The 27,360-nt window shown below is 36.4% G+C and overlaps 1 protein-coding gene across 4 annotated transcripts in view; it reads left to right on the top strand.

Moving 5' to 3' along the window:
* The window catches only part of Tmc1 (transmembrane channel like 1), a 157,293-nt gene that overhangs the window by 113,101 nt on the left and 16,832 nt on the right, over positions 1–27,360 (top strand). For all 4 annotated transcript variants that reach the window (XM_078047494.1, XM_078047493.1, XM_078047496.1 and 1 more), the window contains 7 exons: positions 381–523; positions 7,694–7,838; positions 8,474–8,668; positions 11,308–11,487; positions 11,622–11,783; positions 17,558–17,686; positions 26,446–26,513. In XM_078047494.1, coding sequence (XP_077903620.1) covers positions 381–523; positions 7,694–7,838; positions 8,474–8,668; positions 11,308–11,487; positions 11,622–11,783; positions 17,558–17,686; positions 26,446–26,513 — 1,022 coding nt within the window. The remainder of the gene's footprint in view (positions 1–380; positions 524–7,693; positions 7,839–8,473; positions 8,669–11,307; positions 11,488–11,621; positions 11,784–17,557; positions 17,687–26,445; positions 26,514–27,360) is intronic.

Below are 27,360 nucleotides of genomic sequence, written 5' to 3'. Positions count from 1 at the left end.
GGAAGCACATTTCAGAACACCCGGCTCCTACTACCACATATTAAGCAAGCTCTTGAAATTGTAAATCTAATGATACCATGAAGTCTGTTTTGATGTTTAAGTCAATGGACATTTCACAGTAATGGCTCCACAGTTGAGCAAGCCTATATTTGGTTAACAATTTAGTCTATTTAGAAGTCATGAAATTTCAAGAAAACAAGAATCTGCCAATTATTGTGGCAGCTGAAATGTTCACTCCATGGAACAAAACAACAGGGCTTATGTCAGAACCATGACTCAACTTTGAAAATTAATGTCATTTTGTTATTCCTCTTAGGAGCCTATCTTTTCCTTTGAGTTGCTCTTCACAGAATCTAAGAGGCTTTGTTATTGGATTTTAGGGTTTGGCACAATATTCCGTCCTCTTTTATGGCTATTACGACAATAAACGAACGATTGGATGGATGAATTTCAGGTTGCCGCTCTCCTATTTTCTGGTGGGGATTATGTGCATCGGATACAGCTTTCTGGTTGTCCTCAGGGCGTAAGTTGCATTTGTCATTGAATAATGATTTCTGGAATCAAATGGGGAATGACTATGAAAATGAGATATGATTTGTTGCCATTTCATGTCTAGAGGATGCAGGATCTGTAAGAGATGAAATCTAGTTTTAATACCAATAGTGATGTTAGATTATTGTATCCTCAAAACAAAAGGACTGAACATAAACATAAACCTTTGCCCATCCCACTGGGTCAGACTTATGAGTGCCTACCTATCTTGTGTTTAAGTACATTTTTAAACTGGGCCTTTTTGAACTGCAAGGTGGGAATCAATGTTGCCAAGACAGGAAAAGAGCTGCTGACCTTTTTTTTTTTTTTCATGCAAAAAGGCTTGCAACTTGCAGAGAATCAGCTCAATAGCCAGAATCTGTTGTTCTCTGTTCATTTTTAAAAGCCAGAATAATCACTCATCCAAAAACTTTAGCTCTGTAAGACAGAAAATATGAATAACCCCCAACGAGACCATCATGATCAACTGTATAATCATGTTTTGTCTGAGAAAAGGATTTATTAGAGCATGGGAAAAAATTTCATTGGGGAACCAATAAAACTGCAGTTCATTTTTTTTCCTCCTGTCTGAAATAAATTTATAATATACCACTTAAGGATACTGCATAAATTTTGCACAGTTACTTGTGGCTATGAAAAAAAAATCCAATCTTTAGCTAATTTTCTGAACTTGCTTGAGAAGATTTGAAACATCTCAAGCAAACTTCATTATTTGACTATAAGCAAAGTGAATGGACATTTTGCCTCATTCACCTAGGAATATGATGAATGCTAGAGGATCCAAGGGGGATAAAGTACACAGTAATCTTAAGCAGTGCTTTCTGGAGCAGCTTATGACAGGCTTTTTGTCCTTTCCCTGCCTTGCTTACAGGTTCTTCTGAAAAACAAAACAAAACAAAACATTATATTCAGTTTTTTCAAGCTCCTTTAGGACTTGAAAAAAGTCTATATCTAAGATATTTATCAAGTTGTCCAAGTATAATCAGAGATCCCAAATATAAAATAGTTGATCAACTGATATAACACTAGCACATTTCAAAAATCTCAGACATTTTCTGCTCCTCTGATGATCTTGTTTTTTTGGACTAAAAAGTCAGAGGTACCATTTCCTTTATTGAGTTCTCATGAGTATCATTTACATGTTGGTTCTTTGGTCTCCACGGTCACTGGGGAAGACTGTCTTTGCACATTTCATTGCTTAGCTTCTTTCAGTGGGTGTGTGCCCAATTGGGCTCTCAGGTCACTCTGCCTAGGTTCAAATCCAAGCTCTACCATATATGTGTTTATAAGATCATCATCAAATTTCTCAATCACTTTGTTCTCTTGTTTTCCATCTCTGATTGAGGTTTAATATACATGAGAATGAAATAAGTTAATAGACATGCCAGAATGTGAAAAGTGTACAACAAATGTTAACCATTTTATTAGAATTCATAGGTTTACTGAAGAACCAAAATCTGAATGGTAGGATGCCACATGATAGCCCCCGCAAAACTGGGTAGTCAATACATTCATACACTTGAACATTAATAGATTTTTATGTCTAATATAACAATTTTTTGTAGGTAAATTTAAAGTCTCCAGAGCAGCATTGTACAAGGCAAGTCAGGTGTATGATTTAAAAACTTCTAGTAGCCATATTAAAAAATAAGGTAAAATTAATTTAAATTTTTAATAATATAATTTATTTAACCTGATATATTAAAAATATCATCATTTCAACATAAAATTATTATCAATTATTTTTGAGACATTCTATGTTTTTGGTTACTAAATCTGAAATGTATCTGTTATGCATTGCACTAGTCACATTTTGAGTGCTCAGTACCACAAGTTGCTGTTGGTGACCAAATTGGATAAAGTAACTCTAGAGGAGGTGAAAATTTTTCAAATTTATTTAAAGGTCCCAGTTAGGATAGCTGGTAGGTACCAACTCCACATTTTTCCCTTCAATGTTATGCATGTTATGCTCCCAAACCAGCCTGGCTTTAGCTCCTCCCTCTGGCATGTATCTTTTGTTTTTTGTTCCTTGATTGATAAGAGACTCTGCCAGTCATTCGACTACACAGGAAGATAATTCAAAAATCAATATGTGACTCCCAGCCCAGCTCCAGGAACAATACTGGGTAGAAAAAAAAATGGATGAGATATAAATGATTGTATAGAACCCTTTTATCCTCTCTTTCTGTCTCTACATTGTACCTCAATCAAATACACTCTTGGAAGGAATACAAGTGGATTTAAGAGATAGATTACTGAAATTGAATAGAAGGGAATCTGAGTTCTAAAATCAGCTGGATACCGTGGGGCTTTGTCATCTTGCATGCTGTTAATCTCAGCATCTTCATCTGCAAAATGGGGCAAATATCTACTTTTAATTATCTTTTAAAAAATACTCTTATTTATTTTTATGTGGTGCTGAGGATCGAATCCAGGGCCTCGAATGTGCTAGGCGAGCACTCTACCAGTGAGCCACAACCCCAGCCCTATACTTTTAATTATCTAATAGGGAAATTGGAAGGTAAAGTGAGAAAGAAGTCCAAGAAAATAGTTTGAGATTTTAAGATAAGGTGATTGAATTTGTTGGTCTGGCACTCTTCCAGTTTTAGCACTGAAAGCCTTGGATTCTGTTAATCTCCTCAGTCCCAGAGGATGGAATGTTGATCCCCTTAGTTTTAAGCCTCTTCCTTCTCTCTCTTCTTTCCTCCCTCCCTCCCTTCTGTTCCCACCTCCTGCTTTTCCTTCCTCCTTCTTTTCAATTCTGTGTATGTTCCTAACCACATTAGAAGTTTAGAAGTCTTCATACGTTGTCCTTCATACATTGTCCTCATCAGTTTGAAGTTTAATATCTTAGAGCGAAGGTGGTTTGGTTGCAAAAACCTAATTGTTCCCATTAAAAGTGATGCTATAAGCTAAAATTTCTGGGCTTTCTTGTTGTATTTTACAGTAGCATAAACTACTAGAAACAGCTGAATGATTCAGAAACTGCATGTCTTAATGAGAAACACTTTGCTGCCTATCTTATCCCCATAGGTTTTTCTAGGACTTTCCCTATTGCAGGGTTTCCTGGGGTTAGATATATATTTTTCCCTATGTTTGAAAACAGCCTGGAAATATTAATATGCATAGAATAGACTCACAATATCCTCAAATACTTTAATCATGTGTCATGTATAACCTCCACATGATGTTCAAATTTGTTCCTGCAGAGTATCTTAGATAAATAATAATCCTAGATATAAACTGGATCCAACATGTGTGTATGAAATTTTTAAATTTGGCAAATGGCAATATATTCACCCATATTTCTGAATCTATAACAATATAATTTATATGCGAAATAAGAATGCTTAATGTATCAATATTGCTTTTGACCCTTAAATATTACAAAGGTGCTATTATAACATTTCACAGAAATAAAATGAAATAAAACTCAGAGATACTACTAAATGGCATACCCAAGGTCATTCAACCTTAGGACCTATTTGAACCTAGATTTTTCTAATTCAAAACATATCTTTTACCCACTACAACTTGCCACTTTCTGTATTTGCTGCTTCTTATATAGATCAAATTATTCCTCCTATCAAACTTGAATAGTGAGTTGAGTAAATATTAGTTAGTTATTCCTATATTAAGGAGAAAGTAAGGTTCAGCATATGTTGATGATTTGACTGAGATAGCCAGTACTTTACAGAACTGAGCTTTGAATACCCTTCTCTAATTCCAGTCTTATTTTCTCTGGTTTTTAATGAGGATTCTTCTATGTTGACGACAACAAGGACCTGTTTGTAACTTGACTTGGGTGGTCCTTTTCGATTTTAAAAGTCTATACAAACTTTTTCCTTGTCTACTATCAAATTCCTTTGGAGTTATATGGCCTTAATATGACTCACGTGCCTCCATATTTTATAAAAACCAAGGCAATTATTAAACCTATCAAAACCAGGTCTTCTTCTTATATGACACCCACATCTCCCAAGATCACATTAGAATCATGGCCAACAGGACACCCTTCCACCTGGATTTCTATTGCTTCACCCACTTTGTTTTCACTTCTTTTGTACATGCTTATTCAGATAGTAGTGACCTGCCTGGTACCCTGCCCAAACTTTTTGCATGACTCTTGACATCTTTATATGGAGTCTTAATATCAAATGTGTTTTTTCTTCCTCCCCTCCATCCTCATTGTCAATTAAGCCTCTCTTTATTGAAGGAATCTCCCTCTCTTGTCTAATTAGAGAAAAGCCATCAGAGCCTTTATAGACCCCAGCATAATATTTTATTTCTCAGAATATTTTCTTTGCAAATTCTAATGATTGATATCTCAAATGACAAATTTTAGAACATAGTAGGCTTTGGACGGATAAATGGGGCTGGCTTACAGGGCACAATGTCCTGGCAGATCCCACAATTCATGATTGTCTCCTCTTCCTCAAATGACACTGGCCTTCTTTCAAAAATGCTTAGAGCAGAAAGGCATGGAGGTATGAAAGACTCACAGTCACCATGTTCCATGTCTCATTACTGCTTTGTGAACTGCATCTATGATTATGAAATGCAAAATGAAAAATTCTCCTTCTATAAACATGGACTAGGGACCATAGTGTCCAATGAATGGAAACAGTTTTTGAAATAAGATGATATGGACCAAACTGAGCATGATGACAAGATGACACGACAATAATAGCCTGACAAGCATATATGGTGTGTATAGTACCATGTACAAGTACTTATGCTATATGCATTTATTTAGTGAGACTCTTTCCAGTGATGTTAACTTCCAAAATGACAATTCGAATATTTTTATTCATTCCTTTAATAACTAATTATGGAGTATATACTAAGGGCAGTCTAAGGGAGCTATTTAGCATATGGGGATTTAAAGTTCTTGCTTTTATGGTGTTTGATTGGGGAAACAGATGGCAAACAAAACAGTAATCAGTAGTATGGTCAATATATATCCATTTGTATTTTTGTATTATCTTTCACAGTCAAATACTTGCCTTGGTTTCTTCTTTCTGAAGAATGTAATACACGCTCTTTCATATCAACCTTGGAATAACTTTCTTTTGAGTGTGTGTGTGTAGTGATCTCATCCTGTGAACTTCTAAAGTTGTTTCCTCCCTCCATCTCAACCCTCCCGCTTTCCCCTGCTTTGATTTTAGCAGAGACTACATGATAGTTGACCTAGCTGGCTTAGGATTTATGGAGGCACGTGTTTGATTAAAAACCTCCCCATGTACCATAAAATAACCAAATGATCCTGTGTATAAATGGAGCTGCAGACTTGTGGCCCAAGGCAAAAAATCCAGTTTAAAAACGTTAGGCAACAGATAAACACAGCAATTGCCTTCTCTAGGTCCTCTACAAAAGAAAATGATGCATTGAGATTGTTCTTCATGGATTAAAAAAAAAAAGTTCAAAATTACAGCCTCTTTGAAAATGAAGGAATTTTCATAATTATGTGCATTTTTCATCTATAGACAAGAACCGTGCATGGAGAGTTTTATAGCTATCAGGACCATATCTCATTAAAATGGTTACTGGGGAGAGTTAGTCTTTGGTGTCTCCCCCACCCCTTATCCCTTTTAGTGTTCTTTTTCTCATCATTTCCTCATGTCATATGCTCCCTGTTTGCCCACCCCACTAGGGTCCCCTTGCCTGAAGGTCATCTTAAGCTATTAGCCTTTGCAGTGATAAAGCACTATTCAGCCTTTACCTGTTGAGTGGAATTTTGCCTAGAGAACCTGCCCATTGATTAATGACAGTGTGGAATATAAATGGTGCAATATTAATCAAGTAAATAATTTTCCCCTTAGGTTCCAGGTTACATCATAAGAACTATCCCATTCCAACCTCATTTTAACTACAAAAAAAAGGCATTTTACATATGGTTCTTCATTCCTCATGATGTCCTGGGTTTGACACTGGAGTAAAGTCCAACCAGACCTCTTGGCCTATCTCTCTGGTTTTACTACTGGATCATTTGACCAAGGTGTTGAACCTCAGCCTCCTCATCTATAAGAAAGAGAATAATTCTGACAGTAAAGATTTTGACTTCCTACTGAGACTTTGAGGAGAATAACTATGAAAAATATGTGTCATTAAAATTTGCAAAGTGTGTAGTGGTGGACTGGTGAAAGGAATAATTATATTTTGACTTTGCGTAACATGTTAGTCTGTATAAAATTTATAAGCCTCCCTAAAGAGGTGGGGCAATCTAGATTTCCTTAGAAATGCCTGTCAACCAACAATGTCAGCATGATATCATTAGGCTCCTTTTGGTTCCATATCACTAAATTTAGAAAACCCAAACATCGAGGGACCGCTTTTTAGTAGTTCACATAAAATTTTAATTTTGCTGTTTATATTGATAAGAAAAAGAAGGAAGTGGAGTGTGTGGAAGAGTGACCTATAGATCTTCAACCATTGCAATAAACTTATAGTAAATGCATTTTAGATTCTCCAAACAAAATGACAACAATGAAACTTTAAAACATCACTGATTAGAATATATGTACCATTTGGGATTAGAGCATACAAAAATCTTGATTTTTGGTCATCAGTTGTAGAGTGGATAGAATTTTTAATGCACTGAGTATAATCCCTTTTGGGGAGGAGACTCTAGGGAGAATTAAAATTTACCTAAGAGTTTCTTGACCTGGGTTAATTCATCCACTGGCTTCAGAGGGCCTGGGAACCAATTAGGTGTGGAAAAACATGGAAGTCTACACATATTTTTTTTTCTGTGTGTGGGGGCATACTCAGTGGTTCTCATTAGATTCTTAAAAGGATCCTTATCCCACAAAATGTTAAGAAACAATTCCATGATGTTAATGTGTCATTTAAAAAAATAGAAAATATTTGTCTTTGTGTACCTGTTTAGTTGTTAACATCATCAATGTGTAGTGAACTTTTAATCTGGAGGGTCTATAAAATTAATAGTTTAAAAAGTTCAGCAAACAAACTTTAAAAAATAAAGCTTCTATTTTCTGGTTTGTTAGAACAAACCTGCTGAAAAACATGCCCTTTTAGGTATTGCCTCTCTGACTGAACTGTGACTGTGTCGCTTTGCCTCCCCTCCCCTCCCCCTTTCTTTTTCTATTCTGCTGCTGGGTTAAACTCCCTGTTTTGACAGGATGACCAAAAATATTGGTGACGATGGAGGGGGCGATGACAACACTTTCAACTTCAGCTGGAAGATGTTCTGCAGCTGGGACTACCTGATTGGCAACCCTGAAACAGCCGACAACAAATTTAATTCCATCACAATGAACTTTAGGGTAAAGACATGAACTCCTGAAGCATGTTTTTATCTATTTCTAAAAGTAGCGTTGAAATAGATAAAAAGTAGGGGGGGGCGGGGAAATAAGCATAGCATTGGAGGCATTCCAGGCAGTCTAGCTAGTGAAGCATCTCCATGGTTAGAAGGAAGATAAACTCATCGTTTCTGCCCACTGGATGTGGATGTGGTTTGCAGTAGAACCGGGAGGTATTTTAGGACCCGTGACAACATTATTATCCCTGGAGGAGTTTCCTTCTTTAAATTTAGTGATAAAAGAATTGCTATCTGGATGAAAAAGATCAATAATCAGATTCAGATAGTCTAAATAATGGAACAATGCTCACTAAATATTTACAGGCATGAGTTAGCTTAATATTCAATATGACTCTAAAGCATTATTTTATAACTTTAAAAAATTGTACTGGAAGAATCTTTAATCATGAAGGCTATCCTAGTATTTTAGAGTTTGTTGGCAAGAGGTTTCCCTTCTTCCTTTCGTTTTCCAATCGTTTGACCTGGGTTTGTGGAATTCCAGATTTAGTTTACATTTTTATTTTTTACATTCCTGGGTTCATAAAGCTTTTCATAGCTAAGATTTTTGTTTGTTTCCTGGTTTGTTTTGCTTGGGTACAGGAAGCTATAACAGAAGAAAGAGCAGCCCAAGTAGAAGAAAATGTCCACTTGATCAGATTCCTGAGGTTTCTTGCTAACTTCTTCGTGTTCCTAACTCTTGGTGCAAGCGGATACCTCATCTTTTGGGCTGTGAAGAGATCCCAGGAATTTGCACAGCAAGATCCTGACACCCTTGGGTGGTGGGAAAAAAATGAAGTTCGTCTCTGCATGTTTTTTATGTGCTTACCACCTGATAATTGCTATTTTGCAGGCTTTGTTTCTGTGGGGGAACATTATATAAGGCCACTCTTCACCTGTCCCTGCATCTTACCTTTGTAGTGAGTCAACCTGATTGCACATTTCCCACACTATCCCAGTTATACTTTCAAATTTGTGCTATTTTTCGTTTTGTGATGTGGTGAAAAATTAGAAAAAGAAAAGATTAGAAAGCATAGAGTTCAACCACTAGATTTTACAGATGGAATGAGAAATCTCAGGGTGATGGCTTTATGGTCATCAAGTTAGGAGAAGAGTCAGGCTAAGCACCCAGGAGTCTTTCTTTCAAGTTTAATGCTCTTTGCATGACCCCATGTTGCTTTCTTCAAAGATCCCCCTTCTGCCACTGAAAGATCCAGTTTCCTGAATTTTTGAAACAGCTATGATAAAGCCCTTGTTCTTACATTTATCTCATTGAAAGCATTCAGAATTCCTCCCTGTCTTTGAGCAAGTTTGGGCTTCCCAGTTTTTCAGGAAGCTCAATTGTCCATCTTTCTTCTAGAAGCCTTTCTTGTGCTGCTACTCAAATGAGAAAGCCTGGGCTTTTTGCCAAGTTTGCCTTCAGAGTATCTGTCCACTCAATGGTAGAGAAAGGAGGATAGAGGTAAATATTTAAAATCGGGAAATCACTGGTCATGAGTTGTTGCTGGGGTCTGTTTCCTCCATAAAATGTCCTTGTATTCAATGTGACATCAATTTGAACTTGGGGATTTTTAAAGTATGTGCAGATTTAGATTGAGAGAAGTGTAGACTTTCCACACTGAAACTTCTGCAGAACTTTGCAGACCAAAATATATATATATGTATCTTTAAAAGGGATTCATTTCCTATAAAAATCTTGGATAGCAAATGAAACAGTCTAATAAAAAAAGGATCCAAATTTATTTCATGGAAAATAGAAGTCATTAGGTAGAGATTTTTTTTTTAAACTTAAAACAAAGGAACACTTCCAAGCTTATTTAGTAAGTTTGCTTTCAATATTCTCTTATAATTGTAACAGTAAATATAAGCAAAATTATCATGCAGCTTTGGTTTATGGTTCATATTTATCATATATTCTATATAAACAAACTATACTAATGAAGGAGTGGTTGATTATCATTAAAATGATCATTCTTGTAAGAAGATGCTTGAGCCAGGTATGTCGGCACATACCTATAATCCTAGGGACTTGGGAGGCTGAGGCAGGAGGATCACAAGTTTGAGGCCATCCTCAGCAACTAAGTGAGGTCCTAAGCAACTTAGTGAGACCCTATCTCAAAATAAAAAATAACAAAAGGCTTGGGATATAGCTCAGTGGTAAAATACCTCTGGGTTCAATTCCTAGCACCAAAAAAACAAAAAACAAACAAAAAATGGTGTTTGACATTGACGTCCAAAACATTTTAGGGAACCCCTGAGTCCTAGAGGCCAATGAAAGGAGTAATGGGGATTCATGAATAACTTTACAAATCTAATGAGACAAAATTTAAATTTGACTTTATGACTGCACAGGATCTGTTAAATGTTTATGTTAGACTGAAATTATATCATGCTGATTTTATATTATGTCTTGCTGAGTTTTGTGTCTTCTTTATCATACTTATGAGACATTCTTAAAGCAACAAAGACATATTAATAATTATTTTCTAAATATAGTTTGGTAGTTATTATCATTTAAAGCATGGAGTCCACAGGGGAAAAGAGGAAATGTTTTGTGGTGACAATAAGCCAGGTATTTCAGAAAGATAAGCATGAGCGTTTCCTCATTATGAAAGTAGTACATATTTGAAATTCTTTTCTTTGACTTAATGTAGCCTATTAATGTAATCATTAGAGTGTCAAACAGTAAGAGGGAGATGCTCTGAATGGCACATTTTCTATTTTTTATATTTCTCTTTTTTCTCTTTCTGTCTCTTTCACTCTATGCCTTTCCTCTCCTCCATCTCCTCCTCCTCCCTGTCTCTCTCCTTCTTTCTTTCACTTCCCATCCTCCTTCTCCCATGCCCTCTTGCATCTTCTCTTGGTTATGGCTTTGTAAGTCAGTCATTAATTTTTGGAACTTTCTTGCCTTGGCTTCCATAAAATTATGCCGGGTGTTCTAAAAGTTTGCATTCCCAAAATTTAATATGTAGTCCTAACCAATCTTGGGGAATTCATCTATTCTTACTAATTAGTTCAGGAATGCTGATGATTTCCAAGTTAATATTCTCAGTTTGGGTCTCATCCTTAAGCAAATCATTTTCCATTTCCTTTGGAAATCTTATAGTGAAGTACATCTCTATAGCAGAATCAGTTACCATGAGAAGCAGTATGTGTTCTCTGGGTAGAGAGTGATGTAAATTGCATGCCTCCTCATACCAGGAGAAAGATCATCACTACTGGTACACCCACTCTGACACACATGTACATCTTGTGAATGTAAGTTGAATTTTTTTTGTTTGTTATTGAGATCAAATTCTAGATATACATGAAGAAATCTTCTTTAGTCTTATCAAAGATGCAAGGAACTGAGCTGAAAAGCTTTCAGAATTCTGGAGGAAAGCACCAACGATTATTAAGTACCATTAACCTGGTCCATTCCTCACGTCTCCATGCAGATGAATATGGTTATGTCCCTCCTGGGGATGTTCTGTCCAACACTGTTTGACTTATTTGCTGAATTGGAAGACTACCATCCTCTCATCGCTCTGAAATGGCTGCTGGGACGCATTTTTGCTCTCCTTTTAGGCAACCTGTATGTATTTATTCTTGCCTTAATGGATGAGATTAACAACAAGGTAAGCCTTGTGTTTGGATTGTCCTTTACACCAGCATTTTGATTTCCCAGCCTCAGGAATGCCTGACATGCCTTTGGAAATGGTGCTGTCTTGTTTTTTTTTTGTTTGTTTGTTTCCATCTCTTTGCTCTCTAGATTGAAGAGGAGAAGCTTGTGAAGGCCAACATCACCCTGTGGGAAGCCAACATGATCAAGGCCTACAATGCATCCCTCTCTGAGAATACCACTGGGCTACCATTTTTTGTTCATCCTGCAGATGTACCTCGAGGTCCGTGCTGGGAAACCATGGTGGGACAGGTAATCCCACGAACAGAAGTACGTGCAATCAGTCAATTGAAAAAAGAGGACAGTCAATATTTCTTCCATAAGTTTAGTCTATTTTTCATTGCTTATTAATAAAAATAGCTGATCACTTGCACTTTTTTCACGTGCTGGCTCTGAACTTCATGTGTATTATCTCATGTAGCCCTCACATCTATCCCTTGAGATAAGTTCTTGTTTGCCCCTTTTGCAGTTGCATAGAAAGGAAGGAGAGTTTAAAATGATATAAGAAGTTTACTATTTACTGACATTCTAATAAAGCACCAAGTTTTAGATATGGGCTCTAATCAGTATTTAAATAAAGTTCTATTTAGTATTACTTGTTTGCCATATAAATAAGAAAAAAGCAAAAGTCGGTTCTTTGGGGATCATATATAAATTTTAGTAACTTCAATTTTTAATATATACCTTTTCCATAAGCCTTAAAGGAAACACTATTTGTTTTCATGATGATTACATAAATGACCCCAGTCCAAGGTCAGTGTCATTTATCAGAGAAAAGAACTGATATATCACATGACTTCTGTGCAATAAGGAAAACCAAACCACATCAGACCAAACAAAATCTTTTACAAACTTTTAAGAATATCTACTTTAGAGTCTCTTATTTCTGTACAGATCTAATTTATATTTTAAAAACCTATAATTTTATCTTCTTATAATTGACATCCCTAATGTGAATTTCATAAACTAATTTGGGACTTCAGTTTATCGCTGAGAAGAGAAGAACTTAAATATATTACTGTATGTCCTTCAGATGATAGTTCAAGGTCAGTAGTAATATATTTTTTTGTGAAATTATCTGAATAATTTTCATAGTGTACTTACTTTTTATAAGATAAAAGGAAAATTGGGGAATTAGTATTTATCTTATTAAACTAAAATAATTTAAACAAATAGATATCTTCAGCCTCAATATGATGCTCATTGGATTTAAGCTAATCAACTATGATTTCAATTGTGGAAAAAAATAAAATCACTGTGTATAATGCTAGACATATATGATTAAAAATTGAGTACACATTATGGTTTGAGGAAAGATTTTTATTTTACTTTACTTTTGAAGGTTTCAGGGATAAGATAAATTCCTGCCTTCTTAGTTATTAGATTTTTGGTGTTCAGCCATGAACATTTCACACATGTTTAAAAAACATATTATATATGAAATGATAAATAAAATAACATTGAACAAAAGTTGGCAGCATTTAGAAGAGAGATACTTGTGATCCAGTGAGTGGTAGACAGAATAAATAACTTCCAAAGTTGTCCCTATCCTAGTCCCTGCAACCTGTGAATGTGCTGTTGCCTTATGTGGCAAGATGGACTTCACAGATGTGATTACGTTAAGGATATTGGGTTGGAAGAAATATTCTGAATGATGAGTGAACCTAGTAAAAATCATTAGAGTCTTTATAATTCAAAGACAAAAAGGTCAAAGTCAGAAAATTGAGATATGGCAACAGAGGTTGAGTAATGTGCTTCACAGTTAGAGAAAGGAACCATGGGCCAAGGAATGGGGACAGTCTCTAGGAGTTAGAAAGGACAAGGAAGCAGATTCTCCCCCATATCTGCACTTTTAGATTTCTGACTTCTAGAACTGTGTGAAAATAAATCTGTACCATTTCAAGTCACCAAGTTTGTGGCAATTTGTTATAGCAGTCATTGGAAATGAATGCTCATGGGTACATGGGCTTTCATATTTCAAGGCTTTTTGTCATGAAATATGGTCATGATGCCTAACACAAGTCTGTTTTATTACATCTAAGCTGACCTCTGAATCTTCAGTACAAGTTTCAAGAAATGAAAAAACTAAGAAGTACAGATTTCACTAACTCAGATTTTGAGATGTTCCCTTCTATACATCCTAGAATGCAGGCTGGCACAAGAGCTAAGAAACCTACCCTCCAACCAGGCAAGCACCTAGTGAACAAGATTTATAAAATTAACTATAAAGAATAAGATCTGGAATGGCCACTTCTGGAGAAAGAAAATGGATATTGCTTTAGGAGATGTTTATGTTTCTGATGAAAAAATTTCTGAAATAGTCTCACACATAATGACTTAAAATAAAGGCAAAGCCATCAATTCAGTTCTTCTTCTTGGAGGCCCCTGGACCATGGTGCTTGTCTTGTCCTATAAAAGTTTGTGTCTAGTGATTTTTCTTGCTTTACATCTTTCCTTACTGCCATTTGTATAGTTGGATTTCCTCTTTCTCTTTTGCCCTCCATTCTCCAAAGGAGCATTAAGCACATGAAGGAAAGTCTGCAGAGCCAGCAGGGCCAGCTCTGAACAGAAATGCTGATGTGTTAGGTGGAATCCACAGGAAGGAAGGGAACACACTGGTCATAACGACTGAGGGCTGGTGTGTTTGGCCTTTATGAGATCAATATCTATCTGTACTGTTGTATCTGGAGACATTGCTATTGCTTAGTCAACTGAATAATGAAAAACGTGGAAAAGCGGGTACATAATGGCAAGGATGTACCCCACAGGGTCATCGATAGTTCTGTGAGGAGATTCCGCAAGTTCCTTTTCTCCTTCATGAAGGCATTCTGTTTTGTTTCTCCTGAAGGGTGCTGTGGAATTCAGAGATCTCTTAGTTCTAAATACAGGTAATTTGTCTGCAGTGATTCCCAAGTTGTCATTTAGTCTCATCTCCAATGGCACTCAATAGAGAGACAGCGGAGCCTTTGGGGGGGACATCTGTTGGAAAACATTTACTGAAGTCTGCATTTTGGAGAAGGAAAGAAGTCAAGAGCTAGAAATAATGATGACAATGGCTAACATTTATTAGATACATCTAATGTGGTAATTTTTGAATTACCCTATGAGACATGTTGTATTATCATTCTCATTTTGTAGATGAGGAGACTGTAACTGAGAAAGTTAACTTGTCAAAACCTTCTAGGAAGTCAATGCCAGGAGCCAAATTTAACCTACATAGTCAGGGTCCTTGTTCACAGTGTGGACTCATTCTCCAGAAACAATCAGCATCAGGACAGATGTTCCCTGCTTGGAACCTCTGCGATTTGTGGTCCTCTGTGACATCCTTGCCTGTTATTTTGGCTTTTCCTATTAATGATTCCCTTAGATTAATTGGTCAAAGGTGCCTGAACAACTCAATGTCACAGGTGTGAAGTTGTTCTGTGGGAAGTGTGGTGCTCAATACCAGGCTTGTGTGGAGGCCAGGTGTCCCATTGGGTTAGCATGCTAGGAACTGGGATTGAATGATGTCTTTGGGGTGGACTGGACCACCAATTTTGGAATTCTTCTTTTCTCTGGAGCAGTGTTTTCCTCCTATGTTTTGTGAATTAGATACTTAAAATTCATGATATAAGGTATGAATCCTCCTTAGGCATTTTATGTAAAAGTTGCATCATTTCCTGGGAAAGAGTAGAATTTCAACCCCTGGGATGAGGATGCTTAGGAGGATGTGGAGGACTTCTTGACCACTCTGAAATGTTCTTACCTGAACAAGTCTTCCTGACCTGGCAGTGCAAACTGAAAGTATCTCTCGTAGCCTGCTTTTCATTCAAGCTAGTTATTAGGATCTGAACTCAAAGTTGCCTGAGGAATGAAAGGAGAATCATCACAGGGAAAAGGAAAGTAATATCCCAAAATAATTTTAGGAATTTTCTATCACTCACTCTTCATTCATTCATTCATCCCATTTTTTTTGAATAGGCGTTAAATACCAGGCATTGTGCTAGATACTAGAGATGTAAAGGAAAACAAAAGATGGACCAGTTCTCTGCCTTTATGAAAATTATAAGCTATTGGGAGTAAAGAGGCTCAAGGCCATAAATTAAATAATTACACAAAAACTGCAAATAGATAACAACAACAAAGCACTACAGGGATAAAATGTATGAAATCTGAGAATTTCTTGAGAGAGCTGCCCTAATGTGTAGTCATTGACATAAACTGAGCCAAGAGGTATCTTAAAGGTGATTACTAGAGTGAAGGTCATATGCAAAGACCTTGTGGCCTGAGAAAGTGTGGAGTTTTGGAGGATCCAAAAGAAGGCAGTGAGACAGGAGTGGAGATGACAAAGGGAAGACCAACACAAGAAAAATACAAAGAGTTAGATGGGGGGATTCCCAAAATGACAAAAACTTTGCCTAGTAGGGACAGCTTTTAGCACATCCATAGGGAAATACTTTCTCTCTTTTCTCGTATCATCCTTACCTTTCAAAGATCATTTTCTCAAACAAACTCTGTTTACACACCCTGTCACAGATGTTATTTTTGGTGAGAATTAATGCTAACAAATGTTTAAATTTATATTGTTTTCACTAATTTTTGTTTTTATTACATTTATGTATAGTATCTTCTATTTATGGTAGTCAATATATACCTTGTATTTCTAACAGTAGTAGTCATCTTTGAAAAATGAAGTATTACTAAAGCTAAACAAGATAGTAGATGATAATATTTCACATGACACTCGGACAATGCAGCGCTATGGAGCTATGTGTGACGGCCTGCAGCTTAGGAAGCACAGCTCTGGAGAATGAGGCTGGAAATTCACCTAATGGCTACTGGTTAAATACTCCTTTTCTCTGTGAGATAGCTCACCGGTTATTTTAGAAGGGAGACTACCAGGTAGCTGGAAATAAAAATTAAAAGGTTCTCACAGTAGATTAGAATCCTTACAAAAATATGATAGATACTCAGTATTTTCAGTGCTAGGTCACAAATTATTGGAAAGAAACAGAAAGAGAACAGCAGAAATAAACTATGGTGATGAATATTTACAATTGTGTATCTATTATTACATTTATTGCTTATTGTTACATGATTTTGTATGAGGAAATAGTGACCTTCCTTTCTTAACTGATAGCACATATACTTTGCACCTGAATTCAAACCCATGCCACTGAAGTGACTAGTCTTGAATTTTCCAGAGTTTTCTTTTGGGGGGAAAGATACCAGGAATTGAACTCAGGGGCACACGATCACTGAGCCACATACCCAGCCCTATTTTGTATTTTACTTAGAGACAGGGTCTCACTGAGTTATTTAGTGCCTTGCTTTTTGCTGGGGCTGGACTTGAACTTGTGATTCTCCTGTCTCAGCCTCCCAAGCGACTGGGATTACAGGCATGCGCCACTGTGCCTGGCCCCAGATTTTTAAATAATATTATATACCTTTATAGATGCATCCATAACATGCGGAGGATGTTTTTAATCAACACATGAGTTTGTACCATATACCTGGTTTGGTACTTTTTTTTTTTTTAGTGTTAGGGAAGGAGCCCAGAATTTTGTGCATACAGAGCAAGTGCTCTACCATGGAGCTATCTCCAGCCATGGTATTATGAATTTTTGAAAACTCTTTTCTTATGAGAGAATTTTGATACTTTTTAAAGCACTTTGTTAAGATAAAATTCACACACTACAATTTTGCCCATTTGAAATATTTTCAAGGCCAGATGTCTTAAATCTCTCTGTGGTCTATATTCTCCTGTTTTTGTTTTTGTTTTTTTATTCTTGTGTCACACTTATGAAAATATCTTAGTAAAAGACTTTTGACATATTAATTTGGGGATGAGGAATAATTATTTTTAGACTATCAAAATAAAGATGAAACACTTTTAATTTACTAGGTATGCCTAGAAGTTATTTTTTCTTTTACCATTAATTGCAGTCTGCAAACCAATAATGTTCTAGAAACATGACGATCTGATGCCAACATGAAGATTATCTGATATTGAGATGAATATTTTAATACAAATAATGTCCCAACAGGAATTCGTGCGACTGACCGTTTCTGATGTTCTGACGACTTATGTCACAATTCTCATCGGTGACTTTCTCAGGGCATGTTTTGTAAGGTTTTGCAATTACTGCTGGTGCTGGGATTTGGAATATGGATATGTAAGTAAGATATTAATTTTTTTCAGATTTTTATTTTCTACACTTTTTTCTTTCATACACTTCACAGTTTGATAGGTTTGATCACCTTTTTAGATATCAATAAATAAACGCTGGTGAACACTGTCATAACTCACAAGAGATCAGACTCAGTAATGTGGTTTCTAATATTGAAACGAAGTCAGCACAGGATAGCTAACGTAATGGACCATGACCTGGCAGTCAAAATGTTGAACTCAGGAAATCTTGGCCCATAGTCATCCCTCTCTCCTTGAAACTGGTGTGTTTCCAGAAGCAGGGCATGATGGCTATCAGCTTCACATTCTATCAATTCTTTTACATTCCACTGTACTACTGGATCATTATTATGTGCCAGTTACTATGCTGTAAACTGGGGGCTAAAAGAACTCAGTACATTTGGTGCTTGCTTCATAAAGCTCATGATCTAGTAATAGTTTGACAGAGTCACCAACAGGGGACTGTGGCAGTTTTAAGAAGAGTGGGTTCATCCAGCACATGGTGCTGGTAAGTGGAGCCGGAATCCTGCAGGGGCAGCTTCTTTTCGTGAAACAATGGTTCGGGTTTATCTGAACTCACTAGTGCTGACTCAATTACCAACTTTCCCTCTATGCTCAACTCTAAGTCCCCCACAAGTTTAAGGGAAGCAGCAGAGCACAATGGTTCTGTAGGCTAACATAGCACCAGGTTTCCACTGTCCCTCTTGCAAATGAAACTATCTTCATTTATGCTGGGAAATATGACCTGGGGATTTGGTAGTACCCATGCGCTTAAAATCCTCCAGTGGTTTTGTAAGCACTTGGAATGAATTCCAAATCCCTCTCTAGGGCCTTCAGTATCCTATATGACCTGCTGCTTTTCTTTCTGAGCTCATCTGCTACCACTTTTGCTCTTGCTTTGTAAAGTCCACAGGCTTCAGCTGCCTTTTTTGTGCTCAAACACAAGACGGTCCTTGCATTTATTCTTGCTGTTTCTCTCTCAAGGCTTACTGTTACTTTATAGCTTCACACAGTTGGTTCCTTTTAATTACCAAGGACTCAGCTAATAGTTCACCTCCTCAGAGCTCTTCTCTGACCATCCACTCTAACGTGGCCCATTAGGCATTCTGTATTACAATGTGCTCTTTCATTTATTCATAAATTGTACAACTATTTGACATTCCCTTTTTAAAAATGTGCTTATTATCTGTCTTCTTCTTTTTGAAAGAAAACTATGAGACACAACCCTTGACCTCTGTTATTTGAACCATGCTAATCCTGCAGCAGGCATCTTGTGTGACTGACTGGTTGACTGTTGAACTTCTACCTCCCAGGCATCCCTAGCTGTTGACAGACTGTGCCTCCTCCCAGGGATGTGCTCATGGAGTCAATTCTGGATTAGGGTTCCGGAGCCAGAGATGCTTCTGTCCTCACCAGTGAATGAGTTCTTTATAGCTGATCTGCCTTCTATCTCATACCCTCCAATCTCTGGACAAGCCTACATTGAAGGCTGTTTTCAAAGACTCCAGGCTAGATCCTCTGGCTCTCTGACTTTGAGACACTGCCTTTCATTAGGTCATTGCTATCACATCCATTGCAAGTGGAAGTGCCTCCTCAGATGGTCTAAAAGTAGTTAGGTAATGCTCTTCCGTGAGCAATAGTGAGGTAATGCTATGGATCCAGGATGCTGGTGTGTTGCTTTTCCAGCCCTTGCTATGAGGTATTTAGCTGGCATTGGTTCATTTCTATTTTCCTTTCCTGATTCAGCTCTTCTGAGGCAGACATAAAATTTGCTATTTCTTTTCCTAAACCATTGCCTGGCTTTTATTTGCCTTTTATCCCTTGCTGTTTTCTTCTTAAGTGGCAGAAAATTTGACTGCAAATATGAAGTCAATATAACATGACCTGGATGCATAAAAGCTGTAATTAAATGACTATAATTTATTATTTATTAAGTGCTGACAGTGCTCTTGGGTTAGTACAAAGTACAGGAAACAAGTTTCTGTTTTAGGTCACAGAGAAAGAATTTTCTCTCATGTTACCTTTGGAAGGCTCTTTGGAGAAAAGCTCAGAATCAAAACAAGTTTTAAAATATTAATGTTGGATGATGTATCTTTGACGTGGATCCTATCATCATTGACCCCACAAGAGGAGAGTTCACTCTGTTTACTGCCTATCAGGAGCAAACTTATGGGCAACTTCTGTGCTGGGTGATGAGAGAACATGGAGGTGTAGAGATGTAGCCTACAGAGATGTTGTGAACTTGGGACTGCAGGCTAGATTCAAATAGCAGATATTGGTTTTTGTTTGATCTGCTCAGTGTTCCTGTTGTTTTTGCCTTTTTACATGCTAATATTTAAATACTTTGTACTTCCTGCTTTTTTTGACATTTTGGAAGACCTGGCAACATTCAATCCATGTTCTCCATAGGGAGAAATGGCAGAGTTGAGAGCTTGCTGTCCACAGAGGGTAGATATTCATTCTCTTGTCCCTAATACTCCATTGCTCTTTCACATTGCAAGCTTTCAATATCAATAAAGGGCATAAAAAGGTAAATACTAAGCCCTGCGATTTTGGAGACAGTGGGGAGACAAAAAGAGATGGGGGCCACCAGGGGGAAGGAGATGGGGGAAAGAGGAGGTGTGCTTCAGTAGAAATGCAAAGACATTATAGCATTCAAATGGAGTCCCAAAGTATGCTTAGAATTTCAAGAGATGGAGGAAAAGCAATCCTAGCAACTGGAAAGTGTGAGTAGTGCGGATGTCTGAGCTAGGGCTGTTTTGGAGAAGAGGTTGATGAGAATGTTTCTCTGCTGTTCTCCTAGATCTGCTAGTTGATGGTATGGTTCATAAAGTACCTGTCAGGAAGGGAAAGAGAATCTGAGATGGGCAGAGGAGATACTCAAGAATCCTTTCAGAAATAAATAGAAAAATATAGCCATTTCAATCACAATATATATATATATATATATATATATATAATATATAATATATATAATTTTGTTTCTTTGTCTTCTTGAATTCCAAAAATAATGTGAGTTCATTGTAGAAAATTTGAAAAACGTGATAAAACTAAGTAGAAAAATAAAAATAGAAGATAATCTCAACACTAATGATATTATTTGATTTATTTCAATCAAGTAACATTAATATTATTTATATGTAGATAAACAAGTACTATATCTTAAAGTATATTATTATAGATTTAAAAAATGTGCACACATATGTACTTGTATATGTAATATGTATGTGTGTATACAGAGAAACAGATAATCTGTTTACCTACCTTTTGGCACTCAACATTAATCATTTTCTCATGTGACTCACTACTCTTTTATTACATCTTCCCCACTTTTTTTGGTGCTGCAGATGGCACCCATGGCCTTGCTCATGCTAAGTGTGCATTCTACCACTGAGCTACAATCCCAGGCTCCCATAATATACTTTTTAAAATTTTTGTATGATAATCTACATATGGGCTTACTATATTTAATCAGTTTTTAAATTTGTCAGCTGAACTGTGTCTGTTTTGTTGTTATACTAATTGTTATGATAGCATTTAATTATGTTGATATAGATAAATATCTTCATAGATAAATCGTGGAGGTATACATAAAGTATTTCCTGTACATTTCCTTATGTTGAATTTTTTGGTCCTAAAGTGCCTTTTTAAAAACCTACTGTCTTTTATTGCAACAACCTCTGTAAAAATTAAACTCTCAGACTTCATCATTAGATTCAGAGACCCATAGAATGCTAAAATTGGACTGAATTTTGACATAGTAATCCATAATGCTTGTATTTTACAAATGAAAAAAATTGATTATTTGAATTGAAGTGAGGTTCATAAGTTTATGCAGACAGAGAATAAGTAAGGACAATAAAGTATGTTTCTCAACAAAAACATTATATTAAGTATATTGGATTATATCCTTGTTCCATCTGAGTAGGTGGGATTGAAAATGATCCCCATATACTTTTCCAGTCAAAACTTATGACCAAAGTATTATCAGAGCAAATCTATGAAGATAAACTGAGATGGGAAAAATACTTGTATGAAGTAGATTATTAGCTTACGTACTGCAAGTTACTTTTCCCAAGGCTTCTCTGCACATGGTAGTTCTCAATGTTTCTAAAGAGTCCGCTGACTTTTGGGGAGTGGAATAATTTGTTCTCAGGAGGAATTTCAGCTGCTCTGATTCAGTCCAGGATGAGGCCTCTTGTAAACTCCTCAGGTTTTTCTTAACAATTCAATAAAATTTAAAATTTCACAGACAACAATTGCAGAACTTATCAATAAAGTAAATAGAGAATACTCAAGAAACAGAATAGAATGCAGGGCATGGGATGATAGCATGTTGAATAAACTTACAATCTTTTTCACAGTTGAATGCTTAAGGGGATTCTTGCTCAAATTATATAAATAGAAAATATGGGAGATTTTTCTCAAGAGCAGATGAAGAGGCTCAAGTTTATTCATGCAGAAGAGACATATGATTGACAGACCATCCAAGTGGATTCCCAGTCATATTAAATAGTATTACTTGTGTCAGAAATATTATAAGTACATTACATATTTTATTCCATGGAAACATACCAACAATGCTATGAGGTAGGTACTATTATGCCTACTTTACAGTAAACTGAGGCTTAGAGAATGTTAAATAATTTGTCAAAGATACATAGCCTGGCCAGTGGTAGGTTTAGGCCTTAACCCCAAGTCTGATCAACTTCAAAACCATCAACTAGATCTCCACCATGTTTTCACTGTCATGCTTAACCCTAGAAATTTCAAGAACATTGCAAAAGCATGAACCAAACTATGGCTTTTTGTATTAAAGGTACTCCTAGGCTTACATAAGTTACTTGCTGTAGAATGGAGATAGCAGGATGGGTTGGCATATAGAATTAGATAAGAAACTGGTGTTCCCTGGCTGAGAATGAGGATATGAGGAGGATAGCAAGATAAAGAGTTAATAAAAAGTAATGGACATCTCTTGAGGAGCTGAGGACGTAGAAGCAGAGACAGGCGGATGGCTTTTATTGAAGTTCCACTTGAATCCTTGGATAGAACCCACCTGCATGCAGTTAACGGGATCCTTCTCAACTAGGGTGGAAGTGAAGAACTCTAAGTCTGAATCATCCTAGTAGCTGAGGCTAGGATTTGTCTTATATTAGCGGTTCTCAAATTTAAGCATGCATCAGAGTCCCTGATGAACCAGGAAAATATAACATTTCTGATTGGGTATCTCTAGGCAGGGCCCAAGAATTAATTTTTCTTTCAAGTTCCCAAGTGATGCTGCTGACTCTGGTCTGGAGATCACACTTGAGAACTGCTGCTCTGGAGCCACAGCCTAGGTCAGCCTGCTGCTCCAAGCAGAATGATCTGTCTTTGGAAATTGAGATTTGTGTGGAAAAGGTCAGCAGGTCATTGCAAAGACAGAATTAATCCTCTCTGAGATCTTGAATTACATTTCACAATATCCATAGGTTGGCAATCTGCTCCAAATAACTAAACTTTCAGGGGGACTATGGAACTCCCCAGGATTTTTAGTTCAATAAACACCATATATCTCTTTCCTCTGGGGAGATGGCTGAGTATCCCACCAAAAACAAAGGTCTAAAATAAAAAGAGATCATTCCTAATCCTTTGACTACGATGGACCTTCTCCTAAATCTAAATGAGTTCTTCTGTGCCTCCAACAATCTTGGCAGGGATGAATAGCCATCAGGAAGTTCATTATGCTTTTCTCATTTTATTATCTCAGGTTTCAAGAAAACTTGTTCCACCATCCTCAGCATCATTTATCTTTAAATTTTTTTTCTATTTTAGAGGCCATTGAATATATTTCAAATTAATTTATATTTATTGAAGTATTGCTTTAATATTTTAAAATATAATTTCATGTTTCAAACATTGAATTTATATGTATATATGTGGGGTTTTTGGCCTTCTAATGTATATTTAATTTCTGGAATTGGGTTTTCTGTGTTAAATACATAAAGTATTAAATTTAAATTCTGATATGTTCACAGAGAAGGAATTTTTTAATAACTGTAATTTTTAATCAATAACAGATTTTAGATGAGAGAGGGATCTTAGAAATTACATAGTTCCGAGGTTGGTAAACTTTCTTTCTGCAAAGAATCAAAAAGGAAGTGTTTTAGCTTTTGAAAGCTATGTGGTTTCTGTTGCAACCAATCAACTCTATTGTTTCAATTGAAAGTGGGCACAGACCACGTATGAATGGATGGATATAGCTGTGTTACAATAAAAATTATATATAAAAACAGGCGGCAGTCCAGATTAGGTTCATGGACCACAGCATGCCAACACCCCCATCTAGTTCATTTTATTAATTTATCTTTAAGGAAACTAAGGCCTAAAGTGACTGGCCCAGCTCACTTGGCTAGGAAATAGTGGGGCAAAGTCTAATACTCAGGTAATAGACTTGTTCCACAAGACCACTTGAAGCACAGCGCCACCCTGAATCCTTTCTTTATCAGGTCAATTTAGATATCAAGGTATTATTCCTCCAGCTGTTTCTGCTACAAACAATATGAGGCCAGGGATACCCAGGGTGTCCTAAATACAGTTTAGTCAACTTGTTACGAAATATTTCATCTGAAATGACCTTCAAGAGGTTTATGTGTTTGTGAGAGGAAAGAAAACAACCCCTCAAAAAGTTGAGTTTTCCCATGTTCAATGGATAAGCAGGCTGTATCATGACACCATTCTAAGGAGGACAAAGTTGAAGATTTAATTTTGAGATGAGACAGAGAAATGTTCCGAGGCCACAGATGGCACTGGCCACTTGATTAAGCATTTTTCAAATGTATTGTGTGGTCACACAGGACCCTAGAAGAGTGTAGATGATCCAGAGCAGAGTGCTCCCACAAAAGGACTGATTCTCCTGTTAAGCAGCAGTTCATTTTGTTTTTGAAGGGAAACTTTTCTTCTCACTGTTAATTTTAGAACAAAAACCATCAACCAAATCATTTGCATCCTGCAGACATTATGCTTCTAGGAAACAAGCTAACTAGGTTAAATACTTCACATGTATCTTGATTGAATTTATGCTGAAATTATCCAGGTCATCTTTGTCCTCTTCAATATTTATTGTTCTATTATTATCATATTATCATTTAATTTTGAGACTTAACCTTTTTTTTTTTTTTTGTACCAGGGATTGAACTCAGGGCCACTTGACCACTGGACCATATCACCATTTTGTATTTTATTTAGAGACAGGGTCTCACTGAGTTGCTTAGTGCCTGGCTTTTGCTGAGGCTAGCTTTGAACTTGCAATCCTCCTGAGACTTAACCATTCTTATGATGACACACTGGCTATTTATTTCCTAAATCTGTTACAAGGCAGATAACTTATATCTTTCAATTGAACAGGAAAAATGCTACTGCCTTTGGGGAAAGTAGATGAAATTGAGGTTTGGCTTTAGGAGCACTTGAAATTTGAGGGTAGTTTTGTTGGGGTCCCAAGTCAGAGTTCTATTTTCTCTTTTTGTCAGTATGTTCTTGAGTTCTTGGGAAAAAATTACAGATATTCTCTCAGGTTGTGTGCTCTTGCACATGTGAGTGTGCTCGTGTGCTAGGGAGGGAGTTATCACGGGGATGTGTATGGACTAATGCACGTCTGCAGATTTAGAATCTGGGGCACTGCTAGAGTCCTTTCACTCTATAACAGCTCCTCTCTGAAGGTCTTTTTGGCCCTCTCACTTTATATTGACTGCTCTCCTACCCTCTTGCTACCAATTAGTCTCCTAATTCTCTATCTCAAATTAAATAGGAGATAGTTTCATTGCTGTTTTTAATTAGCACTAACTGCATTGGTAGAAGCTTTCCTGCTGGGATGCCTCATCTGTCACCAAGAAGTCTTTGGATATGCTGCCCTCCTGGAGGTACCCACTTTGGTCCTGGTGATGATTCCTAGACACAGTGAACCTCCTGGTGCTGCTGCCCTGCGATGAGAGATAGGATTATATAGGACATAAAGACCATACATTGAGTTCAGTAAATTCTTGAACTTCTTATTCCTTTTCTGCATTTTTTAAAAAATTATAAAATTAATTCAAATTTTTGTTGAAGAATTTGTTAGATGCATGAAATTGAAAAAAGAAAATAAAAATCATAGTCCATCATCCTCCTATAAACTACTAATATTTCACTAATTACTTTCCAGTTTCTTCTCTATTTGCAGTTTCATGTAGAGTTTATTAAAAGTAATGAACATATAATAGTATATGTTTTTGTTTAAAATTCCAGCATAGTTTTCACTCATGTATAAATATTGTTTACAATGATTGTAATTAACTGCATCAAAATATCATAGAACAGACATATGGTGTTCACTCAGGCAATGTTGGACACTTAAATGGTTTCATCATTCCTTGTTAAAATTATCAGCATTTATAAGACAGAAGTAGACTTACAGGGTCCAAGCAAATCAGATTTTTCAAGCTTTTAATGTATGTGATAAAACCATTTTTCTAGAAATTTGCTACATTTTGAGTTCTACCAGCAGGGTATAAGAGCACATATGGCCATACTTTTGTAAGGCTGAGACCCTTTTAAAATCAATCTCACTGTGTTAAAAGGTTACTTTGCTATTATTTTATGTATTCCACTGATTGTTCTGTGGTTGTCACTGAAGGAAGGTAGTTGAGAGCTTAGTTGTGCCTATGCAAAACCTTGCTGTTTGATTTTCACCATTTGAAATGCTAATCCCATGAACACCTGTGTCTCCTCTAGCCTTCCTACACCGAATTTGACATCAGTGGCAACGTCCTGGCTCTGATCTTCAACCAAGGCATGATCTGGTAGGCCTGTTTTTAGACAGCTAATTACTTATAGAAAAACTTCAAGGTCAGATTGCAGAAAGCACTGTAGCTTGAAGTCAGAAGACTGTGATCCTTGGCTTCTAATTTACCGTTTGCCCTTGAAAAGTGGATACTGTGATAGTTTATTTTTTTTTCCATATTTTAAGTCTTGTTCTCTAGGCATTTTCTTATTTTGCAGAGTGTTCTTTCATCAAATGATCGGAGTCTATATTCTGCTTGGTAGATTTATTTGAAGATTATCTTTTTATATCCTCTGACACCAGGATCTAATAATGAAAAACATTAATGATCATATCACCACCAGTTAAATATGAAATAAATGAACATAAGTCCTTTTTGAGAAACTGATTTAATTTTCTTTTCACTGCTAAATATATTTAAAATACATCTTAGGGCTATTTTTAAAAGATAATATCTTATTGAACCCAATAGTTTATAGAGATGAAACACATGTTTTAGTAAGGTCAAGTTAAAAATATGATCTTCATTTTTTAACTTGCTTTATAGGGCTAGTCGCACATTGGAATTGTTTTGAGTATCATCTCTCTCTTTTTTAAATTATTATTATATTTTTTGGACACAAAATACCTTTATTTTAATGTGGTGCTGAGGATCAAACCCAGTGCCTCTCATATGCTAGGCAAACACTCTACCAAAGGAGTTACAACCCCAACCCCTGGAATTGTTTTGATATGAAATGGATTGTCATATCTTTTATAAAATGGAAGCATTTTCACTATAAACTCTGACAGGTTATGATAAGTTGATATAGCAGAAACCGTTTTTGAGTTTAAAAATTGAATCACAGCATGCAATTCATCTAGGG

This window comes from Ictidomys tridecemlineatus, chromosome 4, assembly GCF_052094955.1.
Source record: "Ictidomys tridecemlineatus isolate mIctTri1 chromosome 4, mIctTri1.hap1, whole genome shotgun sequence".
Lineage (NCBI taxonomy): Eukaryota > Metazoa > Chordata > Mammalia > Rodentia > Sciuridae > Ictidomys > Ictidomys tridecemlineatus.
This window is presented reverse-complemented; position numbering and strand designations above follow the sequence as displayed.